The 16,603-nt window shown below is 41.7% G+C and overlaps 1 protein-coding gene and 1 long non-coding RNA gene across 2 annotated transcripts in view; one reads left to right on the top strand and one right to left on the bottom strand.

Moving 5' to 3' along the window:
• LOC128344658 (formin-2-like) overlaps positions 1-16,603 on the top strand; it is a 35,009-nt gene that overhangs the window by 2,842 nt on the left and 15,564 nt on the right. Inside the window, exons 2-5 of the mRNA XM_053295284.1 lie at positions 3,007-3,120; positions 5,421-5,498; positions 7,687-7,752; positions 10,030-10,098. Of these exons, the coding sequence (XP_053151259.1) occupies positions 3,007-3,120; positions 5,421-5,498; positions 7,687-7,752; positions 10,030-10,098 (327 nt within the window). The remainder of the gene's footprint in view (positions 1-3,006; positions 3,121-5,420; positions 5,499-7,686; positions 7,753-10,029; positions 10,099-16,603) is intronic.
• Positions 264-16,603, bottom strand: part of LOC128344659 (uncharacterized) — a 39,392-nt gene continuing 23,052 nt past the window's right edge. Inside the window, exons 2-3 of the long non-coding RNA XR_008315976.1 lie at positions 4,941-5,190; positions 264-1,158 (exon numbers count right to left, since the gene is read on the bottom strand). This is a non-coding gene — a long non-coding RNA (uncharacterized LOC128344659). The remainder of the gene's footprint in view (positions 1,159-4,940; positions 5,191-16,603) is intronic.

Raw genomic sequence — 16,603 nt, 5'->3', positions numbered from 1 at the left:
GTTTTTGAAATTTCGATTTCAGAGGGCTGTTTCAAATATTTCATAGTAAAAGTGGCATAAGGAGCTCGAAGGGACCTGTGTGCAAGAATTTAACATGGGCCTCATTGGATAATTTCCTCATCGGGATAAATGAGAAACTCAAAAAGTTTAATAAATCCCAAATGGCCGGATTTGAAATTTGTTCACATGGTGTTCCTACATAACAGCATTAAGTGTGCTGACTTTCAAGTATATTGGTTCACTTGTTGGTATTTCATGACTTTTTTTAAAGTTTCAACTGATGGATTGAATTCTAAAACTGTTTAAAAGTGTCATAACAGCTTTATTTCATTGCACAAAGTTACAAAAGATTCTGAAACTGAATTCCAACTCTGTCTTTCATTCAAGCCTCAGCTGGAGGAAACTGTCCCTTGCCTCCAAATAAAAGGAGTAGTACCTGCAATTTTGCACCCAGAATGACTGGGCAGAACATCCCCAAAGTTAATATGGTGGTAGCACATGATGGTAGCATTAAATGTGTGGATGTTCAAGGAGATCAGTTATTGATTTTAATGATTTTTTTTAAAAAAATTAATTACAAAAATACTCAAAAATCAACGGATGAGCTGATCTCCTTTAATGTCCACACATTTTATTGCTATCATTTAAGAACACCATGTGAAATTTCAGAACGTTCTGCCTAGCCATTCAGGATTTATTAATATTTTTGTGTTTCCCATCAATCCCTATGGGGAAATTATGATTTGTCAGAAATTCAGGCACAGCTCCCCCTACTGGTAGCCCATATTCATTGCACACATTTACTCAATTGTAGTTCTGCCCCTGCATTGTAAAAAAGCCTTGAAATGCCATTGTAATTACACTTAAAAGGCAGGCACAGAGAACTCTGGTCCCCTGACAAGTTGATACAGTATGTGCATTCATAAGAATGTATTTGTCATATTTACATTTAACATTTTTAGATGTACACTTAAAGTATATCTAAGAAGTGTAACATGTAAAGTATTCCATCATTTGTGAAAGGATATGTCTTTTCTCTCCTCTTTCTTTTTCTACTGATATTGTGCTACCCCTTCCAATAACTGCTTCACAATAAGCTTTCTGTTAGGGTTTTCAGTCTTCTAAAATTTGTCTGAAGTAGAGGCAATTCTAGACCAACTAGTTTTAGGGAACAAATGGAGGAAAAGAAAGTTATTAGGGATGTCAGGATTTTGCTGTACATTAAATACATATAGAGGTAACATAAATGTCAAGCAAGCTCTGACATTTTAAAACTTAACCAGAAAATGGGTCAGATTCCTCTTAGAAAACACTACCTTTTTGGATCAGGCCAAACCTTTCATTCTGCTTTTCAGACTAGTTCCACCCCCCCTTTCTGTCCAAGACCATGCAGCAGAAAAGACTAGAATGTGAGATATCAGTACCAGAACAGCTGAAATCAGCAGGAGATATGACCCTGCACTTTCCTGCACACTAGGGATGTCCACGGAACTGTCTGGCCTGGTTCGGTTCGAGGCCAGACCGGCTTCAAACAGAACCAGGCCAGTTCAGTCCAGCACCCCTCGAACCCCCCCCCCAAGTCTGGTCTTATCCGGGGTAGGTTCACGAACTTTAAATAGTTTTTAAAATATATATATATTACCTTTAAAATGATTGTAGAGGCAGTGTGTGTTTGGGCGGGGGGGCTCAGAGGTTCCCCCTCCCCCCACCGGTCTTCAAAACGCACCCCTTGGGCCTATTAGGCCCATTTTTTGCCTCAAAGAGACCATGTGTGCATGCGTGGTGACCATTTTTGTTTTGGCAGCCATTTTTTTAAAACCAAAAATGGCTGATGCGCATGCACAAATGGCCTCTGCCAGGCCGTGGGTCATGCCAGGCCTCACAGAGGCCTTTTGCACATGCACGGCGGCTGCCATTTTGGCCACTGCGTCATTTTTAGCAAGGCCCAAATAAGCCAAAAAACGGGCCTAAAAGGCCCGAGGGGTGCGTTTTGAAGGCTGGAGGGAGGAGGGTGAACCTCTGTGCACCCCCCCCACCACCACCTTGACAATCATTTTAAAGGTAATTTAAAAATTGTTTAAGTATTTAAAGTTCGCGAACCACCCCCACAACCACCGGGGTGGTTCTGGTCCTGGGGGCTATCGAGCCGGATGGTGTTTGGTCCGGGGGTCAAACCATCGAACCCCCGAACCAAAACCACAAACCTTGAACTCCTGAACCTATCTGCACATCCCTACTGCACACATGACTGCAACCAGCCCAGTTCCTGGCCAGGAAGGAAGCTAAAGGATTAGCCTGGCTTCTGGGAGGCTGGAGTTTTCTACACACCTGGCTATACTGGCTTCTGCCTCTTGTTCTGTGGTAGAGGAGTGAGTGAGTGAATGAATGGGGCTTCTTTAAACTATGGACGCCTTTTAAAATAATTAATTCAAGCTTTGCTATAAAATTCCAGTCTGCTGGATGGGGGAGCAGGGGATTTTTTTTGGCGGGGGGACTGCCCTCTAAAACAAAAGCAAGAGCAGCTGCAGAAGAGAAGACTTATTCTGTTGCATTTAGATAATTTTTCTTTCTCTAAGTATACAGTATCTATAAACAATAACATGTACACATAATAAAATCTGTGCATATATATGCATGTTAGAATATATATACTGTAAAAAATATATGAAGAGACAATACCATATACTCCTTAAAACATGATGTACTTCAAACATAAAACTTAAGGATTCAAACTGTTAAATATGCAAAAAGATATAGCCCGTAATACTCAATGGTATTGAGCCTACATCATTTTGGAGACCTTATAGTGGAGAAGCACCTCAAAACATGTAAAAAATAAATAACTTACCTTTGCTAGTGAAAGACTATCAAAACTAAAAACTGCTCTATGGTTGTTCTGTTTTAAGACTTGTGTGGCTGGGAATAAAATTTATAGCAAGTTTCTCTTTAACTAGATCATCTTTTAAAATGACATCTTTGACATTGAATGCACCCTCTTTTATCTAGACTTTTTCAGTGAACATTTTCGAAAACATCATGGGAAGCAAAAGACAGAGGAGGCAACAGGTTCTGCAAAGAATATCATAATACGTCCTGTTATTCGCAAGTTTGCTGTCAAAGGTAAACCTGAAGTGTTCCTGAAGTGTTAGGCAAAAATATTGTACTGGCTGTAGTGAGCCCTGAGTTCCTACCATTTCTAAATCCCTGCACTTGTCTTCAACTTAAGGCTAAACCAGATATGACGTTGAACTTTGTCTGTGTGTGTGTGTGTGTGTGTGTGTGTGTGTGTGTGTGTGTGTGTGTGTGTTTTAAGTGGCTCATTGGGGGACTGATCTGGTTTGGGACCATGGAAGGGCAGCAGCTTAACCCTTTCACCCTGAATTGGTGTCCTTATTAAAATTGCTCCCCACAAAGCTATTTGTCCTGGAGGTGCAGGGCGGGGGACAACTTCAATTGGTGCCAAATCCGGGGAGAAATTTTGTCAGGACTGTGGTGGGGGAACAAAGACTTAATCCCTCCCTTTGTCATTCAGCAGTCCCAACTTGGAATCTAACCCCAGCAGCTGGTGTGTGTTTGTGTGAGCTTTATGCCAACAATACGGATTATATATTTAATATCATTCCTAGCTTGTGCCTCAAACATGCCTCAGTCACCCTTACTATGCACCACATAATAGGTCTGTAAACTCTAAATGGATGAACCAGCAGGCCAAGCATTTAGATAATTCTGGCTTCCATGGAAGAGCAATCACTGGTTTACTGTATCTTTGTAATATTTTGTTTACTTTCAAACACAGATGGAGTTGAAATAGCACTCCTCCAAGTCAGAAACAGATTACAGCATAGGGATAGAGGAAGCCGCCTTCTATGGAGTTGGGCCTTTGGTCCATCCAGTTCAGTATTGTCTATACTGACTTGCCCTGGCTCTCCAAGGATCCAGGCAAGAGTCTCTCTCAGCTCTACCTGGAGATGCTGCCAGAGACTAAATTTTCTGCATGTAAATCAGATGTTCTACCACTGAACTAAGCTCCATCTCCAAAAGGTTTCTAGGCAGTCTCCCATCCAGGAAATTACCAGACCAAAATATACTTCATTTCAGCAAGGCAGCTGCACTATGCCCTATAAAGAATGTATTCAGAAAGAAAGCCTCTCGCCCTAAGACTCCTCAGCTCCCTCAGTCTCCCCATTCAGTCTGCCTGTCAGAAGACAAAAGTCACCTGTATTTTTTCCAAGCTGCTGCTTTTGTTTACACACACACACCCTGCAGTCATCTTACAAGCCTCTTACAGTGGCTGTATGGTGCAGAATACATCAGAACCATCTATATACTAGTTCTGAAAGAATGGGAAATGCAGCAGTCCTTATGGATGGGTCATCAGTGTGCCTGAAGGCATGTAGGAGGCACCAGCAGACTATGGTGGCCTGCAGATATGTTCGTGTTCAAAAAATCTGAAGTGGGGGAACCTAAGGGTGACCAAATAAATAAACCCAAATCTGGGCTCAGTTAATAGACAAACAGATGGGCGAAGCTAATGGAACTGTGGCAAGGAGTAGGGAGGAGGGCTTGAGCAAAAAGAGTGGGACATTTCTCAGCTTGAAGAATATTCCCTCAAGACAGTCACAACCCATTCTGCTTCTGAGGGGCAAAGGCATGCAAAACTCCTTTATCTCCTTACCAGCCATTTCACAGCTTTGTGTTTCTGAGGGGGGATAGGTTTAAAAAGAAGGGCCTCCCTCCCCACATAAAAACCCAGAAAACCAGAAAAAATAAAATTTGCCTAAGAAGTAAGACACAGGTCACAGCAGAAGCTCCTGTCTTTGTTGCTTACTTTTGCTTTTTCACCTTTCTCAGCCACATACTGCAACATTTTGTTGTGGGTCCATAGTTGTCAACCCCCTGTTCATGATACTTCAAGAGCGATCTCTCAACCATTAGCTCACCTTAAGAAATATAAGCTGGCTTCCTGAACAAATGGCCAGCCAACATTCTTGACCACAAACTGGTGATAGTAGAAACAGCAAAGTTCTCCAATTATGCATATTGATAGCACCACGTCAATAATAACAACAACAAAATATTTCAGCCGTTTGTTTCCATTTGCCTGTGTCTTTCTTGATTTATGCTGGTAAGTGCATAGCTGATGTCTATAAGAAGGGCAGGGCTCAGCCAAATTCACTCTTGATCTTTATGCTTGGAAGAGAATTAAAGACAGAGTTGAGAGTCCTTTAAAAGGCTGAATCTTTACAGCAAGGGAATCTACATCCTGCAACTAATACAAATTGTGCTCATTAATGAAATGGCGCATGGTTTCTCCATCTGCAGCACTGTCCAAACATATTTGTGTTTGATATGGCCTAAGACACAAACTCAAATGGTTGAAATGATCTCTTTTTGTTTCTTCCCATTTCAAAATATTTTAGTACATCATCCAGAAGCCAGTGACGGTAACAATGAAAACTTGAAGTTGAAGAACAGTTTGGAGAGCCTAAAAAGCTACTGTAAGTAGCACAATTGCACTTTGAGCAGTGGAACAAATATAGAGTTTCTGACAGTGCAATCCTGTGCATATTTACGATGACGACGACTACTATATACTATATACCACTTTATTAGCAAGTTCTTCTGCATTCAGTGGGGCTTCCTCCCACATATATGATCATGGGCTTGCATGTCATGCAGCTTATTTATAATAAATAAAGTCACTGAGCCAATGAGTTGTTGGAAGTTAAGCACTTTGAGCTGTCTCTTGTCTCAGTGACATAGGAGGCCAGACTAGTGAGTCAGAGGGCTAGAGGGTCAAGACATTGGTCATCCCTTCTCTACTGCTCTGACACTATCCCTTTGGAATGTAGATTGCTAATCTCAGGGACTTCCTTCCTTCCAGCAACTCACTTCCTCTCTCTCTTCTCTTCCTGTCCTGCTACCTTGCAACATGGCAAGCTCCTCTCCCTGCACCATGTGTGCAGAGAAGATGCAGAATCCATCTGCATCCAGCTAGATAGATAGATTAGAGATCCTAACTCCTCACTTTCCTATCTAGAATGGAGTTCCTTAATAAATGCCTTATATATTGATTTGAAACTATGAATTGGCTCCAAGTTACTTTATTCTCAGCATACACGCATGCCTAAGTAAATTCCGCTGTGTTGTGCCTCTGTGCACTCTGCTATAATGAAAAAGGGATTCTCTCACCACAGAGAATTCCCAACATGAGTCACTGAGCAAACCATCTGAGTGGATTGTACAATTCAACAGAGAAAGGATCATCGGTGAGCAGAGCCAACAATGGCCACTTTAAAAAAGAATCCCTCTGTTTTTTGAGAATCCTTTCCACGTTCTTTTATCTTTTGAGGAAACCCTACATGGCACATATATGGCACGTAAATGGGCACATAGTCAGTTCAGAGACAGTACTGACCAGGCCTGTTGGGATTTCCCTTTGCCCTATGTGAACTGAAAGTGCAACCTCGAACACACCCAACACTGTCTTGTGAATGCATACTGAACAAGGATATTGGTAATGGTAGGAAAAATACCTTTTAGGAAAGCTTGTCCACTATTACCCATCTCATTTGATTTCTCAGTAGGGCTGCCCGCTGTGACTGAAGCTATTCTGGGGTGATCCCCCCCCCCATATTTTTCACCATCTCAAGCCATAAAATATTTGCTCCTTGGTCTCCATCACAGCTTTTAGAAAAAGTGTAAAATCTTGGCTTTTTGCCCAGGCATTTATTTGATTCTCTGCTGCTGCTCTTTATAGTTTTTATTGCTTTTATGCTTTTGTTTTAAATTTTTTAATCAGATTTGTTTAATATTTTCCCCACTTAATATTTTAATTGTGTCTTTTTTACCATCTTGTGTTATATATATATATATATATATATGCGCTGTAAACCGCCTTGGGATTGCTTTAATGAAAGGCGGTATATAAATTTAACCATCAATAAATAAATAAATAAATAAATAAATAAATAAATAAATAAATAAATAAATAACTCAGGATTGCTTTCACTACCCACCTGCAGATTGATCGCAAGTCCTGGAGGCTCCAGGCAAGTTCTGGAGGGTTGACAACCCTACTGAAAATCTTCCAAGAAACCCCAGGGTTCCCTGAAACACAGCTTGAAAATTAAGGCCCATTTCCCAAGCACTATTCAGCCAGAAGTGAATCTGCAGGCTTTCGCATCTGTACTTTTAGAAAGTTTATGGATGAAGTGTTTTTTCTTTGCCAGATAAAAATGTTATTTTCTGCATACCTTTTTGGCTGTCATCCTAACTTATAAGGTGCACATGTTACAAGGCTTTGCGAGGCCATGGTAGGGATCTGCACACAACCCCCTCAGTCCTTCTCCATGCCTGCTGTTGTACCAGAAGACAAAACTTCCCAGCTCTGCTCCCCAGCTGTTCTGGAAGTGCTCTAGAAGTGTCTTTCCCCTTTTTGCTTAAAAAGAGCTTCTGTAGGGCTGGGAGGTCTTGCTCTCTGGTGCAACAGCACATGCGGAGGACTGGGGGAATGGCATGTGGGCTCCTATTGCAGCCCCGACTCCTAACACACACACACTGTATTAGTTAGGATGTCAGTCACGGCTTTAACAAAGCAACTAAAGCAGACAGAACATTGAGGTGCTCAAGTAACCTTAACGCAGGATTAACTAGTTTACTAAGCATATCCCTATGATCTTTCAGTGGAGAAGCTCACGAAAAAAAAACCTGAAGAGGAACAAACAGGTCCTTCGGAAGAAGATCTAGAGGGTAAGATTTACTAAGGGGACTTCATATCAGTACTGTTTGGGGTAGCAGAAGCTGCGAGCACTGTTAGAAATATGTTCTGCTATTGGTATTGTTGCTTGACTGAGTGGCATTACAGAGCCACTGAAACGATTCGAGCTGCCGCAGCCGAATCATTTAAACCGGGGGGGGGGGAGCGATAGCTTTAAAGGGAGGCATGCAAGTCTTACCTGTTCCTCCACCGCCCCCCACTGGCCCACTGTGGTGCTGCTGGTTCTAAAATGACATGCAGTCTGCAAGAACCCACACACAGCATCGGCACGCAAATGGCCATGCACATACATGGTTGCCATGTGTGTGGTCAGCAACACCATGCTGACCACGCAAATGGTTGCCACGCATGCACACAGCCATGCAGCACGGCTTTTTAGAATCAACACTGGGCCAGTGGGGGGGCAGTGGAGGAGCAGGTAAGATGCATGCCTCCCTTTAAAGTCAGCGTAGTAATACTAATACACCATTGTATTACCCTAACCCCAACCCCTTACCCCAACCCTAACCCTAACCTTACCTTCTGCTGCAAGCAATACTTCGTGCACATCTCTACTCCCATTGAAATTAATAAGACAAGTAAACTTGTCCAATTATTTTTTAAAGGGAGTGCTAATGAATATTGTATACATAAGGCCTGACTTTTGAGGTCTAAAATTCAGATACATTTTAGACTTTTCCCTTAGGGTGAACTCCTAAAGAAAGGGATAAGCAGATGTTGGTAATCAATGGGGAAGATCATTTCTCCCAGGACTGGTAATAGAGAATGTCAGAGACTTTAGTTATTTTTGAGCCTCACTATAGAGTCTCTGGCCAAATTTGGACATACTAGAAAACCAGAGATCCCTTCACTTCTGGTTTCCCAAGCTGCATGTCTGATATGAGGAAACCAGAGTTAAGGGTGAGAAGGGACCTGGGGTTTCCTTTTCCAAATTCCACTCTAAATCTGCGGTGGAGTTTTGCCACCCTTAACTCTGGTTCTGCAGCACCAGTGTTACATCTGAATGCTGGCACTACAGTTTCGGCCCCATGGAAATGGAGCTGATGGAGGAAGCTCCTCCCTCACTCTGGCCTGATTGGCTGTGTGGGCTGTCCTTCTGTCTAGAAGGAAGCCCACACAGCCATCTCTCCCTCCTCTCTGCAGTCTCGCTAACTCCAGGGAAAGCGTTACTCTCTCGGGAGAACGTTATGTCTGAAGGTGACCTCTGTCTCTGTCACACACACACACACACACACACACACACACACACACACACACACACTTTAAATGCTTATGACATATAACCAGCTTAGATGCAAAGTATGTTTATTTGTCAAATATAGATGGTGAATTGAAAAAGAAGAAATTTTGCATCACAAACTTATTGCTAGTCTCCATAGTCCACAGGCCGATTCTAGTACTCAACCTCACATTGTTGTAATTACAGGGCAGTGCATTCAAAGCAGTAGCTCTCATCCAATGTGGAATATACGTGTGTGTGTGTGTGTGTGTGTGTGTGTGTGTGTGTGTGTGTGTGTATTTACATAGGAGGGTCATGCCACAATAGAGAATGAATGTTCTCATTTGTGGTGACTGAAAAGGCTATTTGGACAGGCAGAGGTGCACCTAGGTAATTTTGGAGGCTGGACCTAAAGGCCTTTGGAGGCACCCATGCTGCAAATTAAACATCATTTTTTAACACATAGGTTATTGAGGGCACAAATCACACCACTCAGGACAAACTAAAGATGATTTGGGGGCCCCCAGGGGGCGTGGAGGCCCTGGACCTTAGCATCCAAATCCCGGGGTAAGAGCACCTCTGTTTACAGGCCAGTTCACATTAATCTTTCTCTGTATCATTATGTACTTCTGTACACGATTGTGGAATTTAGCAAAAGCAAATCAGTCTGGAGAGGACATCCTTGTGTACTTGCCTTTAAGGAATGTGCTGCTTATGCAGCATTAAAAGAAAGGGTGAGATCAACAAACTTTAGGTTTCAGCAGCAAAGCCTGGAGGGCAAATCCTTCCAGATCGCCTTCCCCTTCCCTACATCCTCAACTCCTAAGTGGTAGCTGCTCCATCTGAAGGGCAAACTCCTTAAGACTGTATAATTTCCTATCTCATGCTTGGCTACAATACACACACACTTCGATCTGGTCAGTATTTTATTAATTTGGGGGGCTGATGTTTTGTATGGTGTTGTAGGAAAGTAGTGGCGCTGTTCTTTAAATGCTTAAGCTCTGAACTGACATTTTATTCTGAATCTTAGATGAAAAATTTGGACCTCACTATCCCAGCCTAAACACAAAAGAGCCTGACATGGAAATACCTCCAGAAGGTACAGCAGAATTAAAAGTAATATAATATTGCTATGGGTTTAATGGGAATGCTTGGTTTTGTAAGCATCTTCAAGTTCTGGATGAGATAGGGCATACATATATACAAACTATTATTTGTTTATATGTTTATATTTAAACACTAGCCTGTCCTGAGGGTCAATAATGGACAATTTAATGAAAATGAAAATACAAATGAAAATAGTGTTCCAAAGATTCACAATTCCATAACTCCACCAGCCGAACTTCTCTGCTTTACTTTCATACTCTAACCAGATCATTCCTTTTCTCATACCTCTTACAAATATAATATTTATTGTCCCAACCATTATGAAACAGTAAACAACAAGTATTTCTGGTAAGAATGAATCTGCCCACTTTTCTTTCACTATCTCTACACAACAGGCCTAATTTTGGTCCAAATAGGTTAGACAGTTCACAAATTAGCCCACTTGTGCCCCAAACATTCAAGCTTCTGCCATCTTGAACTGGGGTGGATGACATCATCACAAACTATGCCTTTGAGGTGTCCCTATGTGTCCCTACAACTGTAGCAAATTTGGTCCAAATCGGTTCCCACTTGTACCTCAAATATTTACACGTCAGCCATCTTGAATTGGGGTGGATGACATAATCACAAACTACGCCACAGAGGTGTCCCGATGTGTCCCTACAACTGTACCCAGTTTGGTTCATATTGGTCCAGGCATTGTGAAGTTGATGGGGGACACACACAAAATGCTGGGTGATCTCATAAGTTTAGTTTCCTTAAGGAAAGTAGGCTAAAAATCTCAGTCCATATCAACTGCAGAACCTTTTTGAATTGTGTGATTTCTACTGAACTTAATGGATGCCTGTATGGGTGGGGATGCTACTTTTTATGTACTGGAGCTTCAGTTCAGCTTCCATGCTTGCAATCAATTGCTGGAGCATATATCAGGAAAAGCATAGCTAGAATGAAGACTGAGGAGTGGTATAAACACTGGCCAGTATGCATATTGATAATATAAATGGGGGATTTTGCATAAAAGCTGTTCAATGTGCATAGTCACTAAACAGTGTTGGGAAATGTGCACACCTTGACAGCATAAACAGGCTATTTCATCAATTGTCTGCTCAATTTGCATATTCTCTACTTGGACACCATGCACATATACTGGTCAATGTGTCAAATCATCACACCCTCTAACATCACTTGAAGACTATGCACATGAGACTTGCATTTTGGGCAATATACAAATATGCCAAATTAATAAAATAATAAATAGATAGATACATAAATGGGCGGAACAATATACAAAATCTTGTTTAATTTCACTTGTGTACATTCTCCAGAAAATCTAGGGAATGTACACAACAGCTGGTGTTTTTGCATAATCTCTATTCAGTTCAGATTAACCACAACATTTAGAGCCCTCTCTCACGATATGTGAGAAGGGCTTGGCGGGCGGGGAGGAAAGTTTTGTTACCTTCCCTTCCATGCAGACGATCCATGGAGGGTGCTGGGTTCGCGGATCGTGCACCCAGATGATCCTCCACTACCTCTGGAGAGTTGGCAGCTGGAACGTGTTGTTCCTCCCCCTGGAAGTCCCATAATGCACTGCGTGAGTACGCGGTGCATTGTGGGTATCCCCCAGCGCTGGCTGGGAACCCCACAGTCTGCCAGCCCTAGCTGCAAGCAGCCGGGGCTGGCAGATGACTGAAAAAATGGGGCAAAGAGAACACTTGCTCCCTTAACTACATTTAAGCTGCAGGCTCCACAGGCAGGTTTTCTGCCACCGTGGTGCCAGCAGCCACTTGCCTCCTGCTCCTCACAAGCAGCCAAGAGCAGGCTTGACTGCCTTAGCCCTCTCTTGGCTGCTCGTGAGAACTGCTTCATATACTATTATTGTCTGCAATGCCCTACAACATCTTACATTGGCCATATGTCAAACAAATCATACATTAAATGGTGGAAAGGATTTCATTCCTTCCAGGACACTGTCTCTGACCCCAAACCAACCAAACCAAAACAAACAAAACACCAAACGTCCAGATCTCTGGGAATTTTACATAGCAAGAAGACTGTCCAAAACAAAGGTACTTAGGTTTAAAACATTTGAAAATCTGTTTTCAATCCAGTGCTGATTTCTTCTACTTTTAGTGGACATGCCCTTAGATAAGAGATCTTTGAAAGAACATTTTAAAAACCACAGGTGGCCCTTGTTATCCACGAGGTTCTATTCTTGCCTACAGCCACGGATAACGGAACCATGGATAACAATACCTGAAGTCAATGGGAATTGCGGGGGTTAGGTTCCTGGAGATTAAAAAAGGGCAAGAAAGCAATTGAAAAGCAGAAATAAGTGTACTTAAAGTACTCTGCTGTGCTCTGCAAGTGTCAAGCTGTCCAGCAATACCCCCCAAATCTGCTGATTTTCTGTGAAAAATCACAAGATTTATTAATTATGATGATGATGATGTTTACACAGTCAGATAGGTCTTATTGACTGGTTTGTTTTATCCAGACATCGAGTCCTTCCCAAGGACCTGGGATGGCTGAATTTTTTTCTCAATGTTGCTGCTGTTATTATAGATATCGTTGCAGAATATAGGCTGTTCCCAGTAAAGTTGCTTTTGGTAATTGTCTGATGGTGATTTCTGTGGCCCCTATGGTGTTGAGGTGCTCTTAAAGGTCTTTTGGAACTGCACCCAGGGCACCAATTACCACTGGGATTATTTTGGTCTTTTTCTGCCACAGCCTTTCAATTTCAATTTGTAGATCTTTGTATTTGGTGATTTTTCTCCTATTTCTTTTTCTTCTATTCTGCTATCACCTGGTATTGCTATGTCGATTATTTTAACTTGTTTTTCTTTCTTCTTGACTACAGTTATATCTGGTGTATTGTGTGGCAGATGTTTGTCTGTTTGTAGTCGGAAGTCCCATAATATTTCTACATCTTCATTTTCTACAACTTTTTCAATTGTATGGTCCCACCAATTTTTGGCTACAGGTAGCTGTATTTTTTGCAGATGTTCCAGTGTATCATCCCTGCTACCTTGTCATTCCTTTGTTTGTAGTCAGTCTGTGCGATCTTTTTACAACAGCTGATTAGGTGGTCCACTGTTTCATCAGCTTCTTTACAAAGGCGGCACTTGCTGTTTGTTGTTGACTTTTCGACTTTTGCTCTAATTGCATTTGTTCTTCGTGCCTGTTCTTGTGCAGCCAGTATTAAACCCTCTGTTTCTTTCTTCAAGTTGCCATTCTTAAGCCATTGCCAGGTCTTGGTGATGTCTGATTTCCCAGTTATATTGTGCAAATATTGACCATGCAGTGGCTTATTTTTCCATTTTTTCTGCTTGGTTCTTGACTTGTTCTTTCTTGTAGGCCTGCTTTGTTTCATTGGTGTTGAATAGTTTCTTGTTATTGACTATCTTAAGTGCATCTTCTTCACTGTACTTTATATATACTTCAAGGCCTCTTTTCTTCTCATCTACTGTTTGATGGACTTGCAGCATTTCTCTTCCACCTGAGCTGCGAGGGAGGTATAGCCTATCGACATCACTGCGGGGGTGCAGAGCATGATTGATGGTCATGATTTTCCTGGTCTTACGATCTAGCGTCTCTAGCTCTGCCTGGGTCCAGTCTATTATTCCTGCAGTGTATCTGATAATACTGTAGGTATAGCCCAGGTGTTTATGGCTTATATGGTGTTCCCACCGTTGAGTTTGGACTTTAGGATTTTTCTCACTCTCCTGATGTATTCACTTCCAATTTTTCTTTTAACTTCAGTGTGTGCAATGTTATCAGCCTGGAGAATGCCCAAGTATTTGTAATGTTCTTTCTCTTCTAGGTTCTTGATCTTGCTTCCATTGGGCAGTTCTATTCCTTCTGTTTTTCTTATTTTTCCTCTGTTTATTATTAATGCAGCACACTTATCTAGTCCAAACTCCATTGCTATATCACTACTGAATATAGAGACAGTGTTTAGCAGTGATTCGATTTCTGACTGGGACTTTATTATTATTATTTCTTGTTTACACAGACTGGTGTTATTGACTGGTTTGTCAATCCAGACATCGAGTCCTTCCCAAGGACCTGGGATGGCTGAATTTTATCAATACTGTTGGTTATTATAGATATCATCGCAAAATATAGGCTGTTCCCAGTAAAATTGCTTTTTGTAATTGGCTGATGGTGATTTCTGTGGCCCCTATGGTGTTGAGGTGCTCTTCAAGTTGTTTTGGAATTGCACCTAGGGTGCCAATTACCACTGGGATTATTTTGGTCTTTTTCTGCCACAGCCTTTCAATTTCAATATGTAGATCTTTGTATCTGGTGATTTTTCTCCTATTTCTTTTTCTTCTATTCTGCTATCCCCTGGTATTGCTATGTCGATTATTTTAACTTGTTTTTCTTTCTTCTCGACTACAGTTATATCTGGTGTATTGTGAGGCAGATGTTTGTCTGTTTGTAGTCAGTTGTTGTAGTTGTAGTTGTTATTATCATTATCATTATTATTATTTTACAGAGAGCCACAAAATGGCTTCTTTTAGCAAAATGGTGGCCGGAAATGACCTTGGTGGTCATTTCCAAAATGACCTCGGTGGTCACTTCCAGTCATGCAGGAACCACAGTTAGGCAAAATTTAACCCTTTTTGTATCCGCGAATAATGAGGTCAGGTCTCCATAACCCAACTGCAGATAAGGGAAACCACAGGTGCCAGAAACGCGGATGACAAGAACCACCTGAATAAGTACAATGATTCCATGCCCTGTGCCATTCACTCCTATGACTGTCTGACTTCAATATTTGTACCAATTTGAACACTGCAATCTCACTGATTCAAGATTCAGCAAGAATCTTGGTTTCAGCTAAATGGTGACACCATAAATGCCTGCTCTGATGCAGCAGATTTCAAACACTTGTAGAATTGCTGAAATGGCAAGGTTGAATGAATATATCCAGTTAAGGGAAGGGGGATGTACACAAACCTTTCCAAAATCTTGGCCTTGTATTATTGACTTTATGAATATCACATTCAATTTTAACATTAACAGATTGTTAATGTACAGGTTGATTGCTTTAAATATATGAATGTATTTATACCACTGTGATCAGTTCATTAGACACTTATAATCTACTAGCTTTAAGTACCCGGCGTTGCTTGGGCTTATGGTGCGAGTTCCTCTCTGTTATTGCATCCATACTTTTTGTGGCTATATCTGTTGTATATCCGTCTGTCCATGTGAGGTGGTTTTCGAGGTTCTCAGGTACCCTATGTTACTCGTAGGGTCATAGGAAGCCACTTTGCCAAGTATGGTCCCGATAGCTCAAAGGGTGTGGGAATGTATAGGGAACAGACATACAAATAGACATTCAGTTTGTTATATATAGATGAACATATTCTGTACTGAATCAGATCATTGGTCTATCTAGCTCAGTGTTGTCTGACTGGCTTGGCTCCGAGGTTTCAGATAGGGCTATTTTCCCAACCCTGTCTGGAGATGGCTGGGCCTTTCTATATACAAGGCATGTGTCTACTACTGAGTACAGTTCCTCCCCTTTTGTGGATAAAACCACTCACATCTGTTCTGATTTGGACTCCAGTGGTTCATTTGTTGCTCAGGAGTCTTCCAGGGCTCCTTCTTATTCCATTGCTTTGGCTACCATTCAGGTTGTTCAACCTCAAGACATGGACAGGATTCTTAAAGTTGTTCAACCAACCACCTGCATGCATAATCCTTGCCATCCTGGTTAATGAATATAGCCAGGCCCAAGCTTTCAATCTGGATGGAAGAAGTGATTAAAGCATCTCTCTGAGAGGGTAACATTCAACTGCTATTGAAAGGGAAGTTGGTACATCCTTTGCAGAATAATAATGTGTAGATTCCTCTGACCTGAACAACCACCCTCTAATCTAATAGCCCCTTTTCAGGCACATTTCTTGAGCACATAGTTGTATCCTAGCTCCAGAATTTCCTGGATTACCTGAATCTGATCATCTGTCTTTCAATCAGGTTTGGGGACATAAACTTCTTTGGTCATCTTAGTGGATGACTTGCAGTGGGAGATAGAATGTGACCCAGTTAATTCTCCTGAACAACTCAGCAGCTTTCATTACTATTGACCATGGTGTCTTTCTGGTCTGCTTTAAAGAGATAGGTATGGAAGGCACCATGTATAAGGTGACTGTGCTGCTCATTCTTGGAGGGTAGGGCCCAGAGGATGGTGCTGGGGAACTTCTGCACTGTCTCTTGGCCTTTGGTTTATGAGGTACTACAAGGTTACCTTTTATCCCCTGGAATCTTTAACACCTACATTAAAGTAATTGGGGAAGTTATCTGGAGATTTGGACAATGGAGTCATCAATATTCTGATGACACCCAGCTCTGTCTCTCATTTTCAGCTGACCCTAGAGAGGCAGAAGAAATCCTGAACCATTGTCTGTCAGCTGTGAGGGACTGGATGGGGAAGAACAAACTTAAACTAAATCTAGAGAAGATAGAGGTGCTCCTTGATCTGC

The sequence above is a fragment of the Hemicordylus capensis genome, chromosome 2 (genome assembly GCF_027244095.1).
Source record: "Hemicordylus capensis ecotype Gifberg chromosome 2, rHemCap1.1.pri, whole genome shotgun sequence".
In the NCBI taxonomy this organism is placed as follows: Eukaryota; Metazoa; Chordata; class Lepidosauria; order Squamata; family Cordylidae; genus Hemicordylus; species Hemicordylus capensis.
Note: the sequence above shows the minus strand (reverse complement) of the source record. Positions and strands in the feature narration are given on the sequence as shown.